The sequence below is a fragment of the Diceros bicornis genome, chromosome 5 (genome assembly GCF_020826845.1).
Source record: "Diceros bicornis minor isolate mBicDic1 chromosome 5, mDicBic1.mat.cur, whole genome shotgun sequence".
Classification (NCBI taxonomy): Eukaryota; Metazoa; Chordata; class Mammalia; order Perissodactyla; family Rhinocerotidae; genus Diceros; species Diceros bicornis.
Genome location: NC_080744.1, coordinates 35,375,983 through 35,394,060, shown reverse-complemented (window position 1 = coordinate 35,394,060; position 18,078 = coordinate 35,375,983). Strand labels below are relative to the sequence as shown.

The following is an 18,078-nucleotide window of genomic DNA, read 5'->3' as shown; positions in this document are numbered from 1 at the left end:
TCTCTTGCCTGCCTTCATGTGGTGCTGATAAAGTCCTTCCTGTACATTAGAATTCCTGTTTTCCTTTAAGCAACAGCAGGGTATTGGGAATGATCAGGAAAGGGGAGGAGGAACAGGAGAAGAATACGCTCTGCAAAGTAGCATGAGCTATAACTCTCGGTTTGCTTCACATGTCCTCTGAACCCAGTCGTTCTTCCAGGAAAAAGCACTGCTCAGTGAATTTAAAGCTTCCGTGGAGCTCACATGAAAGTCCTATCCAGTTTATTAGATGACTAACAGTTCATTGCTGTTTCATTTGTTTGCTGTTGTTTGTGTAAATTAAAGTAGAATCGATCATTTACCAGATATTGATGCAGTGATTAATATCATTGTATCTGTTGGTTGGGTAATCAGTTGATGATAATTTTGAGAGTTCATTCAGGCTGTTTTAGGGCAATGCTTTTGAAAGTTTCAAAGGGCTGTCCCTTACATTCTTGAGTCTGTGATTTTTTTGTAAGGGAGTTGTTGAGTTCTGTAGATGTTAATGTTCCGAAGTATTTAGTATCCAAGAGCATTGAGACCTATTTCTTGGAAGAATGTGCCCTAATTAAGGTAGCAGAGTAAAAATGACTTTTAGATTTTTAAGGAAGCTTTTTTTTCTAACTTTGAAAATTAACTTATTGAGGTATAATTTGTATATAATAAATTGCACTTATTTTACGTGTCGATTTCAATTAGTTTTAACACATGTATGCACTGATGTAACCATCACCTCATCAAGATTCTAGAGCATCTTTTCTTCTTTTTGGTACCTATTGCTGAAAAGACAGCATAACATACTGTAATGTGGCATCTATATATGCCGAGTTCCACAAATGCTAATTTTCCAAATTTTTTTGTCTCTCTCTGCACCTTTTCTCTTGGTTCCTCATTTATGGCTGAAACGGTAACTGTGGGAAAATTCCTTGGCCTCCTGACATCAGAATCCTGCATCTTGGCGAGACCACGATGATGCGACCTCCACCCACTCAGCAGGCACTCCAGGGCCCTCCAGTGGAGGCCATGCTTCCCAGAGTGGAGACAACAGCAGTGAGCAAGGTAAAAGGTCGAGCATTTTCCTTGTGCAAAGTGGGCATAACTAAAATAACTTCACTATTTTATGATATCAGTACATCTGTCTCCCTGTGAACAGGAGAGTGGCAGGTTAGGGAGCATAATCAGCTGCTATTTAAGGAGACAGTATTTCCTCTCCTTAACTTGCCTTACTTAAAAAAAAAATCAAAGTGAGATGTCTAATCTTTAAGTAGGCATTACAATAACAATTGATTAGTTCTGCCAATTCTTTTACAAATTTGGTTATCTACACTTTACTTCTGTGTGTGTAAGTAAATAGAATGACATATCTACTTTCCTGCTATGGTGTAATAGTTTGAATTATACCGTAAACGGGATATTTTGTTTGTAATGTCAACTATAAGAGTTTTCTATAATCAAGCCACGATGCCTCTAAAGCACATACGATGCAAAAATCTGTTCTCATTAGCTCTGGAAGTACTGTGCGAATTTTACAGGGAATCTTATCTTGGGAAGATGGATTTTGAAATTCTTAGAAGATTATTTGTCCCCATTTCCATTCAGCTGACATAGTGACTTTTGTTACAAATCCTAAAAATTAGAATAATCAGAGGGCAAAGGGGGTCGTCAACTGCAGACGACAAGGAAGCCTCATGTAATCTATAATAAATTTTACCATTAAAACTCACCTATTGCACAGAGAGCAATTATATATTGATAGGGATGACTCTTCTATGGCTAAAATGATAATTTAAAGGAAGATGCATTATTGAATGTGGGCCAGGAATGTGTATAGATTTTACTTTTTAATATTTTACATTAGATGGTGTCTGATCTCCTAGGTCTATTTCATCTCTATTATGACTGTGTTTATGGCCACAATATTTAAACATGAGACAGTCTTCCAAGTAAGGGACAGTTTAACAGCTTGAGCTGTAGTCATATATGCCATTTAAAGGACGGTGGTCGATGTAGGGTGAGTGCCTTCACTCCCCTAAGTTTCTGGCCACAGATTTTTTGGATTCCTAGTATTCCAGAAGAGTCTAGAAAAACGTCCCTACTAGGATGCCATTGACTTGTGAATGGGTGCAAACTAGAATCCAGGTTGTAGCAAGTTGCCACTAACACAGAAATGAATACTATCACATGGTAAATTGTGGAAGAACTTGTAAATTGTATGTATTTAGGCTTTATATACTGTTTATATTACACTAGTTAGAGTGTATATAAGAAAACTAAACTATATGGCATTTTGAAGATGACATGTACATAAGTTCAATGGATCTGCAATGCAGTGGCTTAATTGTGGTTCCATATCACGGTGATAGACTTCTCAGGGTAGTTAAATCTGGAAAGCTTTCTATGACTCCACCTTCCCTACCATCCCAAATTGCCAGGACACAAAGGGTGAAATGTATCTATTAGTAAGAACAAAACAACCTAAACATTGTAGGAAAGAGGGGGAAAGGAGAAGCAGACTTAATGGTCTAATGAGGCTATCTTCCAAAGCCTTGTTGTGTGTGAGGCTCGCTTTGACCTTTCACTTCGCTCAGGAGCCCAGCGCTTCATTTTTCACATTCTTGCAATTACGTTAACGCTTCAAGCATTTCTGACTCCAAGTCAGCTAGCAACACCAGGCATAACTCAACACTGTGAGTTTTTCTCCTCTCTGTAGATTCATTAACAGGTCACCAAGGTCCCAACTGAAATTTAAAACTGACTGGTTCTGTTGGGTTGGTTGAGTTATGGCAAGGGAGATAGCAGGAAAGGACCAGAGATCAGGGGAGGAGGGAGAGAGAAGACCCTGGGGTTTGGGGCTGGGAATAGTGGCAGCAACGAGCAAGGCACGGAGTTTTATCATTTTGGTTAGTTTTTTTTTTTTGTCAGGAAAGAGAAAAGCTCTAGGGCCAATACAGTGGGTAAAAACAATACGTACAAACCTCTGTGTTGTGGGTAGCCGCACCCACTTATCCGATGTTGAGGGATTTGATCCCTGTAGGATTTTGTTCCTTTAATCATATCTCTGTGGGATTAAACAATGGACATGGTAGCTTATGTGTATGAGTACTCGGAAGTCAGTCATTTTACTGTATTAAAGTGTGAGGGATAAAAAAAGTTATGATTCCTATAAAATGGAGAATGTTTTGGCATAGAGAATTTCCTACCTGGCTTACCACATCAATGGTTCCAAAAGGCATGTTGAAGAGTATTCTGTTTTTTACAGCAGACTCTAAATTTTGAAGGCCAGATTAAGTGTATTTTGTCATACTCGTGCCCATATTAGTCTTTTAAACATGTTTTCAAGGTATTTTGATATTTTGTCCCACCGAATTGTCCAGAGTAGCTTTCTGTGGGAAAGATTAATTATCTGCTTCAGGGCAAAGTCAACAGAGATATTGACTGAAATCACATATGCTTATCCTAGGTTAAATCTTAGAGTTGATGTATAATGGAAAACCTGGGAAAGAAATTTATGTTCTTAGTATTAAATATGTTACAATGTTTCATTGGAAACCAAGTTTTCAGTTTCAAAAAGAGTTTTCCTGCTTATTCAGAATTTATTAGCACAACAGGCATATGGAAAACTGTAAAACGATTCAGTTTCAAAACAAATTATGATAAACAGAAAAAATAGGGATGAATTGTACTAAATACAGTGTTTTCATACACATTTTAAATTAAACTTTAATAGCCATATGCTATAAAACAATACATGCATTTATGTTGCTTTATAATTTTTGTGAATATTTTTCCTAAGATGATTCATACAGATCTTTACTTTGGAACCCCAAAATACCTCATTTTATGACTTGATAGCGAAATAGCTACCGTTACACAGGTGCAAGTTCATTGTTTCCTCCTTAGTGTTTGTGCAACAAACCAAAAGGAGCAAAAAAAAAAACATATCTTTAAAATATTGTAAGAAACAAACTTGGTAAAATGTAAAACCTGACTTTATGGTATATTTCAAACAGCACTTGCCTAGCAGTAAGCTATACAAATATGAACCAGACTTTCATTCACTCTGATTTCTTTTACTAAAAACAGCCAAAGGGAGAGAGTTTGTCCTGTTAGTCACATTAGAATGAAGAAAAAAATCTAGTTTTTCAGGGATAGAATTAGGGTGCAGACTGGGGGGCTCTGGGGAAGTAGCTGGCCTTCTTTGTGTCTGGCTTCCCATCAGTAAAATGGGGCTTGATAATAAGGCTTGGGGTCCCTAATTCTGTACCTGCTGAGTCAAAAGCTGCTTTGTATTTCATTGTGTATTTTGCCAGAGGAAAGACTAGGAAGCAGCCCCCTTGTTCGTAGAGCACTTTGAGCCTTAGATGAAAGGCACAATATACGTACAAAGTATCATTATTATTGATGGGTTTGTGTAACTCCCATTAACGTTGATGGGAGTTGCGCATGTGAATTGGCAAGAGAATAGACCCCTCAGTGTTTAAAGCACATGAAATTTACATTTTTTCCAGTGCTGTAATTGAGATGTTGACAAATTGGAGAATATTGATGAGCCTTTGTTTTAAGTATTTCGTGCCAAGTTTGTTTTATTTTTCCTGGTTTGAACAATGGTATGGGTTCAGCAGCAATGAATAACAAGGGTAGAGTAAAGATAACTTTGTATTTCAATATTTTGATGTGCCAATATGAAATAAATTGTCTTAGGCAAATGGAATATGCTGTTTTAATCATTAGCTATGCATGAAAGAAAAATTGATGTTGACATCTTTGCTGTAAAATCGTTGTAATGGGGCCTTCCTTACAATTCATTTTTGTAAAATTCATTTTGTACATTTTGCAGCAATTGAACAATCCCTGCACTGTGAATAGGCAGGATTCCCAGAAATACCGAGACAGTTGGCCCAGTAACTGCTGAGCTCACACTGCACACCACACGCACGTTAACCATACTGTTGCCAGACCCAGTTTAACCTAAATACATTAGCATTCTAGCATCTATATGTCTCCAATCTTTCAGGACACAGGGCTGTACAAGCCAGCATAGCCTCCCTCAACTCTGCCACCTACCAAACTCCTTCATCAATGTCCCCATCTATCATCCAGGCAATGAGACTAGAATTCCATAGCTACATATTTATTTATTTATTATATGGTTCTTTAGCAATCATGGTGTTGAAATCTAAAAACACTCCCTTTGTATTGAATGTAAGTGTTTATAGGTAAGCAAGCATCTAAAATACTGTTGCACTTTTGAGCTATATAATGCATGAAATAGTATTCTCCCGCACCAAAATATTCCAGTTATACATTTAAAGGAGGGGGGAAAAGCCTCAAACCCACTTACGGTGGGTCCTGAATATGTTCTACTGGGATTTCTCATTCAGTCTAGGAAAACTCTGTCAATGGAATGTTTTCATAGTGGCGGCAATCTCTTTAAAATAACCCTAAATACAATATGACAGATGCCATCTGGCATAATCTTTTGCTAGTTGCTTTTAACTTTTATTTTTCCTAGAGCGAAGTTCATCTAAAACTGGTCACTTACTGTTATGATAAATACAGTGACATTTCTTTTCCTTCCTGTCCTCCTAATTGTTTCAAATAATTCTCTGAGAATGTGATTGATAACTGAACATTGTCACAGAAGAAGCTGTGATATGTAGAATATTTATGTTGCATTTTCATTCTCTCCTCCCCCCAAATAAAGTCAAAAAGAATACCATCCTTTAAGCATCAGCAAACATCCAAAGAATTTCTGTTGATTTTCTTACGAGTTTTTAGAATAGTAACCATTAGAAATAAAATTAAACTCTTCTAATAAATAAATGCTCTCGGAGCATGTAATGGTGCCCATAAATGCTTAAAAGCTTTCTATAATTGCTGTTAATTTTGAGTAATTTCTTCCTATATGTATCAACTTACTTGAAAAACCCGGAGTTGGGATTTCTAGATTTTTTTTAACTTCGTCATATAAAGGGATGTCTCCTGATGCCAGTTAGAGTTTAATTTAGGGTAGTAATTAAACTTGAATACTGCCTCATAAACAAAAGATAAACAATAAACCAGCCACGTTCCCTGCTGTTTCATAGCTTTCTTTCCCAGATGTTTTAGCCTGATAATTTTTACACAGTGAACTGCCTAACATGGAGTTTTGTGGACAGAGGTTGAAAATGAGTTTTCCTTTTTTTTTTTGGTTAATCCTTTTTTCTCCTCCAAAAAGCCAAATGCAGAGGATTTTCCACTATTTAGATCTTTTAAAATTGTGATAAAATAAACTCTTCATGCAGATGTGCTTTAAAGATAACTCTAGTTCTTTCTCTTAGATATTATTTTTTTCTTGAAAACTAATCTTGTCATGAATGTCTTTTACACTTAGTCAAATGTAGAGGAACATGTTTATGTTTAAGTAAAATCTTGACACACGCTAAGTCAGAGAAAGAAAAGCTTGACAATGGAAAAAAAATTTTTTCACCCTTTTCCCCTGATTTCCACCCCCATGTGTTCCCCCCACGACCAGCGTTACTGCATGTCTATACCCTTCCTTGGGCTACAAGGGCTTCTCTGTCCAGTTCTGGACCCTTCCACTGTCAGCCATGATCTTTCTAATTGTCAGGTACTAGTCGGCCGTTCAATGCAGAAGCCATGTTATTTTCACTGGGTGGGGTAATTACTGAAAGCTGAGAATAGCTGCACTAAAGACAGAGGGATACTTTCATGATCCCATTAGCATAAGAGTGGGTAAATTATTCATGCCAAGTGAGGATTCTATGGGGAAAAGTATAGTTAATGCACATAGTTTTTAAATGTATCCCTTTCTGCTCTGAGACTAAATTCTTGTTGGAATCAGTTCTCAGACATTTACGGGAAAGCTCTGGTGGCGTGTTAGATGCAGTTCATCTCTCTCTGTTTGCAGCGCTCTCAATAGAGACCATCTGGCAAAGATCCAAAAGGTGATTAAACAAAATGATCAGCTCTTGTTGCTGTGTTACATGTCCAATACTCCGGATTAAAAAACATGACCCACGACAGTCAAGCTAACGTCATGCCACCCCCCCCTCCCCCTCCCCTTTCCGTATAAGAATTCAGATGGTCCACAAATGTGTGTGCCATCTTTGTGTCCTTATGGCCCATAATCAGGAACAGGTTGTGCAAATGGCTCTTTCTGTAGCACTGTCTGTTCCAGCAGCATAGAAGCATTTCATATTAATTGGGTCAGCCTAATATTCATATTGACATGGGGAAAAATTACTAAAATTTATTCTTATAGCAGACAATGAATATGTGTGCTTTCTGCCATGAGGGAAGTGAAATGTGACAACTGGCTTGTGCAACTGATTAATTTTTCTGGAAACCGGAGAAAATCAAAGCATGAAAAACTGTCATTCTCTGAAAACAGTACACAACCCTTTGTAACTAAACAAAATGGATTGGGTGGGGGCCTTTAGGGGAGCTTGTGCAAATGAGCTCTGGTTTTAATGCCATAATCAGGGATGAATTTACAGTGCCATTCGGAGGAGTCCTCCCTCCCCATAAACAAGCTGATAATCACAGGGAAGCTGACTTCCAATTAGCTTTTCCTTCCCTCACACGGATCAGGGTGTTTATATGTCCTCCTTAAGCTCTAACATGTCATTACTGAGTTGGTACATCTCATGTCACATTCAAAAGTTTGGAAATAAAATGTTTTATTATGAGGAAATCCTGCTAATAAGCAAGGTAATTTTCAACCAATCATTTCAAGATTGAGTTAAGGTAAAAATGCCAAGATTTGTGACTAAGGGACAGATGTATCTTATCTTTGGGGGTTTGCACCAAATGCCAAGTAGAAATATAAATTGAACAAACCAGACATTGTGAGGAAGTGATTGAAGAAATATTGAGATGAAATCTTGGAATGAATTATATATGTATATTTATAACAATGCTGTAAATTGCTTACATGTCACATTTGCATGAGCCTGAGCTCTGATTTTATTAAGGGGCAGTTTAATGTACGTTAGTTAAGGCATTCAAAATACAAGACTGTTATTAGGTTATTCAGAGATTATGCCTGACCATTTAATATTGTGGGAATTGTCTATCACTGATATTATAGGATGAATTTGAGCACAAATGTCAAGAAAAGATAAAGTGTAAAGCAGAAAGAGAAAAAATTTTAAAACCACTTTAAAACATCATCAGTCCTTGTCAGCTCCCCTTTCTAAGGGAGGGTAAAGCAGTAGGTTAAAAATAGAGCGGGTACAGTACTCCAGGAGGGGAAGTGAGGTTCCCCTTGAGTCAGTGCAGTGTGGCAGATGAAAAGGACTCGGATAGCCTTGGGGGTCTTAAGGCTATTATAGGGCAACTCATGCTCTGTTATCATGCTGATTTTTCAATTGATTTTTGGCTGAACAGTACTTGTTGAAGCCCTCCAGAGCATCAAACACAGCCTTATGGTGCTATACATTGTAATACACATGTTCTATTTTTTCCTTCATTGTCTTTGCTTTGGAAGAATAGTCTATAATGACGCCATGTTATTTTTCCCCCCTTTCTCTGTCTTTCTTATTTCTATACTTATTTCAGAGAGTTTCTTGAAATTCTTATTGTTTTCCTTGAGGGAGGGTAGTGGGAGAATAACTTTTTATTCATCTTCCTGTGTTGACATTTGTTTTTAATTTGGCCTTTAAAAATATTTTGATGTCACAGCAGACAATAATATAAACCATTTTTATCTACCGAATTGATCCCTCGGTAGTCGTGAGCCATTCGCCCCCTTTCTGATGACCAGCAAGAAAACAACTATGGGATTTCACTAAAATCTAATTCCTCATTAAAATGAAAGTGAACCCTTTTAGTGTCCATCTATACAACAATAAGGTCCTCAGCTTGCTGGAAAGCCAGGTCTTGAAAAGGGAAATAATGGAGGGATACCTAGAGGAAGTGTGTCCCTACCTCTCTTCTGCCTAGGGAATTCTTACTGATGAAAACCCAATTCCAATGTCATCTCCTCCCAGAAGCCTTCCTGATTTGCCCAGGCATCTGCCTGTGTTCTCTTCTCTATACCCCGGTGGCACTTTCTACCTCTATTATAGCATCTTTCATATTGTGTGTTAAAAATATTTGGTTCCTGGTCTCTCTCCCTGCTTTTCCAAGGCAGGGATTATCACTTATTCAATTATCTAACAATAGTAGGTCCACTTTTGAATCAATAAACAAAATGCACAGATTTCACTTTTTTGTCTTTTTAAGGTGGACAAATTGATCAAAACTTTGCACTTAGCAGCTCTATGATGTGTGTCTGAACGTAAAGGAACTATTTTGAACACATTGATACATTTGATCAAATCCCGTGATAACCTTAAGAGAGAATAAAAATTATTTTCTTTCACTAAAATTTTGTTGTATACAACACTGCCTTAAATAAGTCAATGGACCATCAGTTTAAATTTCAAAATTTTTTTGGTTATAGGTAGGTTCTTAAATTTTAAATTCTTATTTTAAGTAGTATATTTTAAGATAGTATGTTTTAAGACACTACTTAAAATGAGATTTGTCTTATTTATTCTTTAATGTTGTCTCAGAATATGTACGTATGGTCAGAATTTGAAGGTGGGATTTCTTTTCATTATGTTATCTATACAAAAGTAAGTATAGATATGTCTTTTAATGTAATGGTGAACCTAATAAGAGAAATTGCTTAATGTGGCAAATAGTTTCCCGTGATGAACTCAGGGTCCATTTCGCTTGAACTCTTCGTTTACGATGAGACTGACCTTGGGGGAAGTCATTGGTCTTCACACACAGGTAAAGATCTGGAAATAATTCTTGAGTTTTTAGGCCCCACATGCTTTTGTTGATTTCCTACATATGTCTTCCAGTTTTTTCATAGTTGACTTTTGAGTAAGTATAATTATTTTGGGTGGTGCAAGCAAAATCTTGTGTTGAGCTTTTTCACCTGCTTGAGGTTCTTTCTAGAATCTCAGACTGTGAGTCAAGAGGCCTGTGCTCTAGGGTCCAGGTCACTGAAAAGGGCACAGACTTAGGAGGCAGAGAGCCATGGGTTCAAATCCCAATTTTACTCATTATCTGCTAGATTCAGTTTCTCCATCTGCAAAGTGGGGGAAAAACTCCTTACCCTCAAGGTTGTCCTGGAGATTATATGAAGTGGGATTCCATGTGTTGAGCACATAACATTGCCTGGAACAGTAACTGTTAGTTCCTCTAGTCCCCTGCCCCCTGTGCTGTGCTGACACTAATTAGCTCTATGGCCTTGGATGAGTCCCTTAATCAGTTCAGACTTTTGCTCACCTGTAAAATAGGACTGAATTAGATGATCTTTTAAATTCAAGCTCCAGGAATCTAATGTTTACGTTCATGGGTCTTATTTTTTATTTGTACATTTTCTCTTTTAACACAGAGAGAGGCTGCAAGTTTGTTTTTTTTTTAAATCGAGGTGTAACATAAGCATTTTTATGTCTTGGTTTTACAGGCTAATTATAATATGTAGTGAGATAATGTTTTCTGTTTCTTGCTTTTGTTTATAAGGAGAGCCTTTTTCTTCCCAGTTTGGCAAGAAAATAACTAGGCCTTAGAATTTATTATCTGAGGATGGTAGAGTGTCACAATTCAAGTGTGGGACACCTAAGGTGATATATCAACCTCAGAAGACGGTGCAGTTGGCTAAGTATGAGGTGTATTTTGTAAACACAGAGCAACTTGTCCATTATCCATTATCTAGTCAATTAGAACCTCTCTCTGTTGGAATTTCTTTTTTTATTTTTATTTATTTATTTATTTATTTTCCCCCAAAGCCCCAGTAGATAGTTGTATGTCATAGCTACACATCCTTCTAGTCGCTGTATGTGGGACGCAACCTCAGCATGGCCGGAGAAGCGGTGCGTCGGTGCGAGCCTGGGACCCGACCCTGGGCCACCAGTAGCAGAGTGCGTGCACTTAACCGCTAAGCCACCGGGCCGGCCCATCTGTTGGAATTTCTATACTTCACAAGTAGACTAGTAAATGATCATCATTACAGAGGCTGAGACTGTACCCTCTCCTGAATTGCATTCCAAATCATTCCAAAAAGTCTAAATAATTTTCAGGAGAATTTTACAGTTAAATATATTGTACTGGGTTCTAATTATTTTTAGACTGATAATTCATATCAGATGTAACTGCTTACCCTTTAGTCAACAGAATATTTGCTTAATCAAAATACTTATTCCTTAACCCTCGCTACCAGCTAGAGTTGTTGCTGTGGCCTCAAAAACCAAGCATTCATTTTTTTTTAAGTTTGGAGATTTATAAAAGTAGACTAGGAGTGTAAAATTTCATATTTCCTCTTCCAACTAACATTTGTAACAAATGCCATCCACTAAAATAAAACCTCCAAAATTTCTATGTACTAAATGTGAACGATGAAGAAAAGTTGATAAATCATGGATTATTGAAAGCTTGTGGAATCTACCTTGTGGCTGTCTTTTTATGACAGATTTTCTTGTACTGGGGCTGATATGTAGGTACACACAGCTGTCTGCAGGCAGGAAGCTCTCATTCTCTCAAGACCTCTTCCAAGTGTATGCTGCTTAAATTCAGTACACAAAGATATTCATTGAGCAAGGCATTCTGGGAATAAAAATATGGAAATGACAAGGGTCCCTGCCTTCAATAATTTACCATCTCCCAGGAGGTGGGGGGCACCATGGCAAGTATACAAATAACTCATATACAAGGCAGATATTCAGTTTTAGGGGGTGTGGATGGAGGAAGGCTTGTTGACACGGAGGCAGCATGGTGTACAGAGAATGGCAGCTTTAGAAGCAGGCAGCTCTGACAGCTCATCTTTGCCCTGCCGCTTCTAACGATTTTTCTGAATGTTGGTTTCTTCATCTGTAAAATGGGAATAATAACTATCTCATAGGGTAATTGTTAGGATTAAATAAACATTAGCTTTTAAAAAGTCTAGCTTGGTGACTGACTAATGTGGAACCCCAAAAATATTCTCTTCATTCAACATTTATTGACCATATGATTGGTGTCAAGCACTGTCTTAGATGCTAGAGATACAAAGCTGATAAGTTCTGGTATCTCTCCTCTTTATACTCTTTAGTAAGTAACTCAGAAATGTAAACAGATAAATATACATGGTTCTAATGTTGCTTATAACATACAGCTTGTAAGGTATTTCAGAGGAGGGTGTGATTAATTCTGTCTGAAATACTATGGAAGTCTTCACAGAATTGGGGAAGTTTTAAAAGGTATTGACGGGGCCGGCCCCCTGGCTTAGCGGTTAAGTGCACGCGCTCCGCTACTGGCCGCCCGGGTTCGGATCCCGGGCGTGCACCGAAGCACCACTTGTCAGGCCATGCTGAGGCCGCATCCCACATACAGCAACTAGAAGGATGTGCAATTATGACATACAACTATCTACTGGGGCTTTGGGGAGAAAAAAGGAGGAGGATTGGCAATAGATGTTAGCTCAGGGCCGGTCTTCCTCAGCAAAAAAGAGGAGGATTGGCATGGATGTTAGCTCAGGGCTGATCTTCCTCACAGGAAAAAAATACATAAAAAGATATTGATGGCCTTAAGTGGGTGTCTCCAGGTGAACAAGCTAGGGAGGGTATGGGGAGCAGATGGAACAGCCAATGCAAAGGCCCAGAAATGTGAGGCAACATGGTATCTTCGGAGCAACAACCAGATTGATATTGCTGTTTGTGTGAGAGAATGCATGGTGAAGAGGATGGCTAGAGGGGCGAGTAGGGGCTGTATGCGAAGATTCTTGTTTACTACGCTAAGAAGCTTATACTTAATCCTGTAGAGCACTGTTTACCAAACTTCCCTGGTGATAAGTAGCTCCTAAGGGGCATGTAAATACAGATTCCCAGGCAGACCACAGACACACAGAATCAGGATTTCCACGGGAGGTCCCAGGAACCTGAATTTTTAATTCTTGCCCCAGGGAAACCCTGCTCTGGGATGTAGGGATGCCATTAAAGAAACTTAAGCAAAAGGAGTTTATGATGAGATTTACATTTTTAAAAAAGCTCTTTTAGAATGTGGAGAATACATTTGAGGGAAACAAGACTAAATATAGAATAAAGGTTAATAGTCCAGAAGACAGACGAGGACTGAATTAAGGCAGTGGCAGTAGAGATGAAGGGGAAAGGACTGATAGAGAGATTACATGTAGGAGGAAGGGAAGGGGATAGAGTCCAGAATAACATGCAGGCCTCTCCCTTGGTTCTAGAGTTTTCTTTTTCCCTGCCATGAGTTTTGAAGTATGGACACCTATCAATCGGTGGAGAAGAGGAGGAAGAATAATCCATTTGCACATGCAAAGTTGTTGAAGTAGAAATGTATGAGGCATGTTGGGTGAATAATGATTCTTTCTGGGGCGTAAAGTACTTATGAGCAATGTAGCATAGTGGTTAAAGATGTGGCCTCTGGCATTGACCTGCCTGCCTTTAAATCCTCAGATCTGTCATTTGTCATGGGCAATCCTCCACTTTATATCTGTAAAATGGGAGTAATAAATAATAACTAATCTAATAGATTTGGGGGGTAGGGATTAAATGAAGGGATTTATGTAAATGACAGTAATTTTATGCTTGGTTCATAGTAAATAATAAATATTTTTTATTTAGAAGTTGCTTTTAAAATGATTGAAAACTGACCCTGTACAACTGACATCATGATGAGGAACTTCAAAATGAAATCCTGCATTCATACCTAGGAAAGGGAAGTCATGGGATAGAAGAGTATCTATCTGCCCTGGGCCCAGCCCTAAGCCCTTCCATAGCCCCAGGCTCACCTAGGGGGAAGTAATTCCTTTCCTCTGAAGTCCCATGGAACGTTTTTCTGATTCTCTTTTCTGATAGTTGGGTTCTTCCTGTACTATAGGGTAATTGGTTACATGAACTATTTATTATCCTATTTGACTGTAAGATTCTTGAGGACAGTTTCCATGTCTTAGACATCTTCCCCCTCTTCCGTCCATTGTGCTATGATAACATAGGAGGCCCTCAATAATAGTTTTTTTTTTTTTAAGGAAGATTGGGTCCATAGTGTGAAGGACATTGAATAGCAGGCTGGGGAGTTTGTGCTTGATTTGGTAGGTAATAGGGACCTATTGAAGATGTTTGAATGGGGGTAGTGACATAATCGCCTTCCTTTTGAATGCCAATGACGAGTTCTCCACTATGTCTTCCACAGTCAAAATAGCAGACCTGTGTGCTTGCCTGAAATACTGTCTATTTGAAAGAGTGGATATTCTTTTGCATGAAGAAGCAAATTTCAAATAGCTTTAAAGCTGTCAAAAGCTTTTTTTTTAAAAAAAAAAAAAGTAAATTAAGCACTAAAGTAATTTAAGTGCTTAAATTATTGTAATTCACAAAGGTCCATGTATGTAACGTCATTCTAGGAATATATACAAGGACACATTTTTGTAAATTTTTATAGTGTTGTCGTAATTATTAACAACTAGAAATGACTCAACAGGATTGAGTAAATATATCTTCTTCAATATTTGGAAAACTATGGTTCCAAGGATATTTAAATAGACGTTACTTAAAAAAAAGGACTTTGTGGTTAAATAGATTGAAAGCTGGAGTAGAGCAGGGTTTCCTCTAGTAAAGGAATTTTCAGATCCTCTAATTTGCTAATGTGCATTTTAAGTCTGCAAGGGATAGAGACTCAGAGCTTCCCAGACTCACTTAACCATTGAAACCCTTTTCACATTGTCTCTGGGGACCAATCTTCCTCGGAACACACTCTGGAAAACACTGCCCTCGACTGTTTCGTTCACTGAAGTACTGTCAGACAGAGTTTAATATCCTAGGGAGTCTTCTTGCATCTTGTATTTAAAAGGTAGGTCAGCATGGGCTCAGGATCAATTTTCAGGAGTGTAAAAAGCAATTTCCTTTATGGTCAGAAGACTCGTGGACTTCAGCTGTACTTGCACGGAATGTTCTGTTAGCCCAGCTACCCTTGTAGTTAGACTTCATAGTTTTAGCCAATGTGCCCTGAATATCCCTTGAGTGTTTGATTCAATGCAAGCACATTTGGTTACACCCTCAAAAATTTATAAACAAGGATCCCAGCAGAATCCTGTTATGAATTGTATTAATATTTAGTTTGATGCATAGCATATGCTATACTTTCCTTCTTCAAAAGCAAATTATTTTTTCTTTTTTAAAGTGGCCACTGAGTTGAGACTGGGTGGTAAATCCATGGAGGAGGGGAGAGGAGGAGGAGAGAAATCACCTTCTCTCATTTGGGGGTGGCTGGCTCGGGCCCTGCTTGCTTCAGATGGTGAGCAATGGACTGGACATGCTGTCTGCCCATTGGGAAATTTCTGGGAAACAGAGCTGCAAAACTCCAACCTGCCTGCATCTGATTGTTCTGAGATCTCCAGGTTAGCAGAATGTTAGAATTGGTCACCACCAGCGGGTGTTGCCTCTACTGGCCATAAAATGTTTCCTGACTCTTCCTTATTGTTGGAGGATGCCAGGAGGCATGACGTTCAGGGGCGTTCAGGAGGTCCAGAATTTCCATCCCTCTTGGTCATCAGGTGAGGGGAAAGCCTTCTGTGTTCATACATTCTACTCCTGGGCATTGTGGTGGGATTACCCATATAAGTGTGTCACCTCCTTTTGGCTGAAGAAGGGAGAATTAAGCTGGATACACTTATCTCTCCAGTTTTGAAATGAGCAAGAGGCTAGTGATACAACCAAGACTATCTTCGCAGTATGATGAGAAAAACCCTGATTTTGTCTTGTTTGTCAAGCAGTTTTTTCTACAAGATTTTGAACTCTTTCTAATAATTAGCTCAGAAAATTGCAACATTTCTAAAGAATGTCCTCCTTATTTTATAGAAAGGAACATGGACATATTTGGAGAGCCCATGATCTTTAATATGATTAGTCGACTTGCAAACCTGAGAGAAGAAACATGGGTTTACTGTTCTTTATCCACCCACATTTTGTTTCTTCTACACATACGAGCTACACATCCCAGCATGGTTATCAGACACTTAATGGATGAGAGTTTTCTCCATGTTTCTTATTCTAAATGGAATTCTGGTTGCTCATTTTCTACCAGTATAAAGCATGAGTTGCTTTCAGTTGGCAAAAGAGAAAACAAAAATTGGACCTTGGATGAAATAAAATTACACTGAAAAGTAATGTGTCAGACATTTTAAAAATTAGAGGAAAAAATGGTACTACTACATATTGCTGTGTTGCTCCATATGTGGGGCATTTAAGGCACAAATACCAGGGAAACTTCCCTTTGAACATTGTCAGGAACCTTAAAACCTGCTGCTTTGGAGGTGGATCGTGAAAACCCTGAGTTCATGGACATCTTGCCTCATACAACCTCCCTTTAGAGACAGTCATCTCTGAAGCTGTGACGTTTTAACTTTTTCATCTGCATGGGTGTACTTTTTGTTTTTTTTTTAACTTTTACTTACTTAAACTTACCAGCCTCTTTTTAGGCATGTTATCTGATAACATTTGCTGAGTTTTTACCCTTGACAGCAGGAGGTAAGGAAAACAAAAGTTGAGAAATCAATCTTGATTACGGAAGGTCTGGAGGGTCGCTCACTTGGTGCTTGCCCCGTAGATCAGCTCTCTGTAGTGCCCTCATACCTAGCCAAGGGCTCTGTGCAGTTTGTGATAAATAGCCATTGGTTGAATACACTGTTGTTTCAATTTGACAACTGTTTAATAGCTAATAATTTGTAGCAACTTAGTAGATGTTGTTAGCATTGACTTAGTGTTTAATTCCTCATTAGGAATGTTAGCACACCAAAAATTGTTGAGTTTGTCAAAGTGTCAGTCACCAAATCTGTGACAGATTTTTAGGTGGAATTGAGTAGTTAGAGGTACAAGAAAGCAGGCACAGGTCATGGCTGGAGATCCCGCCAACTCCTATAGATTTAAGGGAAGTGTTTCCATGGTCTGTGGAGAAGTTATCATTCAAAATTCAGGGGCCAACTCCATAGCATAGTGGTTAAAGTTTGGCATGCTCCGCTTTGGCAGCCCGAGTTTGCAGGTCCAGATCCCAAGTGTGGACCCACACCACGCGTCAGCCATGCTGTGGTGGCGTCCCTTAGACGAAATTGAGGGAGACTGGCACAGATGTTAGCTCAGGGTTAATCTTCTTCAAGCAAAAAAAGAGGAAGATTGGCAACAGATGTTAGCTCAGGGCCAGTCTTCCTCAGCAAGAAAAAAAAAAGTGTAAAAAAAACACATTCAAAAGTTTATAACTTTGTTCTTAAGAGCATGGAGCTAGACCTAGGTCTGAATCCTGACTCCCACACATGATGTGACCTTAGGTGGCTTATTTAACTTCTCTAAGCCTAAATTTCCTCATTTATAAAATAAGAATTACCACACCTGTGCAGAGATGCTGTGAGAACTAAATCAGATAATGTATTTGAAGTTCTAAGTGGTGGGCCAGGCATATATAATACAATATGCTCCATGATAATAGGCATTTGACAGCCAACTCTTTATTAGTTTTGGGTCCATAACTTGAACTTCAAGCCATATCACTTTCTATGGATTCCTATTTCAGGATACAGCATAATTTCTAAAATATGAGAATAATAGCCCAAGAAACTTTGCTTTTCTGTTTTCCCCTGATCCTTGTCCTCTCACAGACATGCAAACAGAGACACGGTTTGTAGGCAAAGGCGGCTCAGGAACAGGGTAAAAACCTGGGAGAAGTTTGAGGCCAAAATTCTCAGTTTCCCCTGTACTATGCTTCAGTGCTAAGTCAGATGCTGTCCCAGTCTCCTTTTTTTTGCACTTTCTAATTTTTATCATCTACCTGAAGGCCAGAATGGAGTGAGCTTGGCTGACCAGAATCTGAACGCGGCTCTTTCAGTTAGCCGGTGGAAGGCACAGCGTGGGGCGGCTCTGCGAGGCCCCGAGGTTGCAGGCTCTGACCCCAGCGTTGGGAGAGCCTGGGCAAGCTTCCAGCCTTAGTTCCCTGTAACCCAGGTTCCTACCTGGTAAGGGAGTTTGGTGGAATGCATGAGGTGATAATGTATGCCTGGCATGTAATAACCACCTATTA

General features: G+C 38.7%; 1 protein-coding gene across 9 annotated transcripts in view; it reads left to right on the top strand.

Annotated features, from left to right (window-relative positions):
• The window catches only part of MEIS2 (Meis homeobox 2), a 202,974-nt gene that overhangs the window by 16,414 nt on the left and 168,482 nt on the right, over positions 1-18,078 (top strand). For all 9 annotated transcript variants that reach the window (XM_058541183.1, XM_058541182.1, XM_058541180.1 and 6 more), the window contains one exon: positions 963-1,077. In XM_058541183.1, coding sequence (XP_058397166.1) covers positions 963-1,077 — 115 coding nt within the window. The remainder of the gene's footprint in view (positions 1-962; positions 1,078-18,078) is intronic.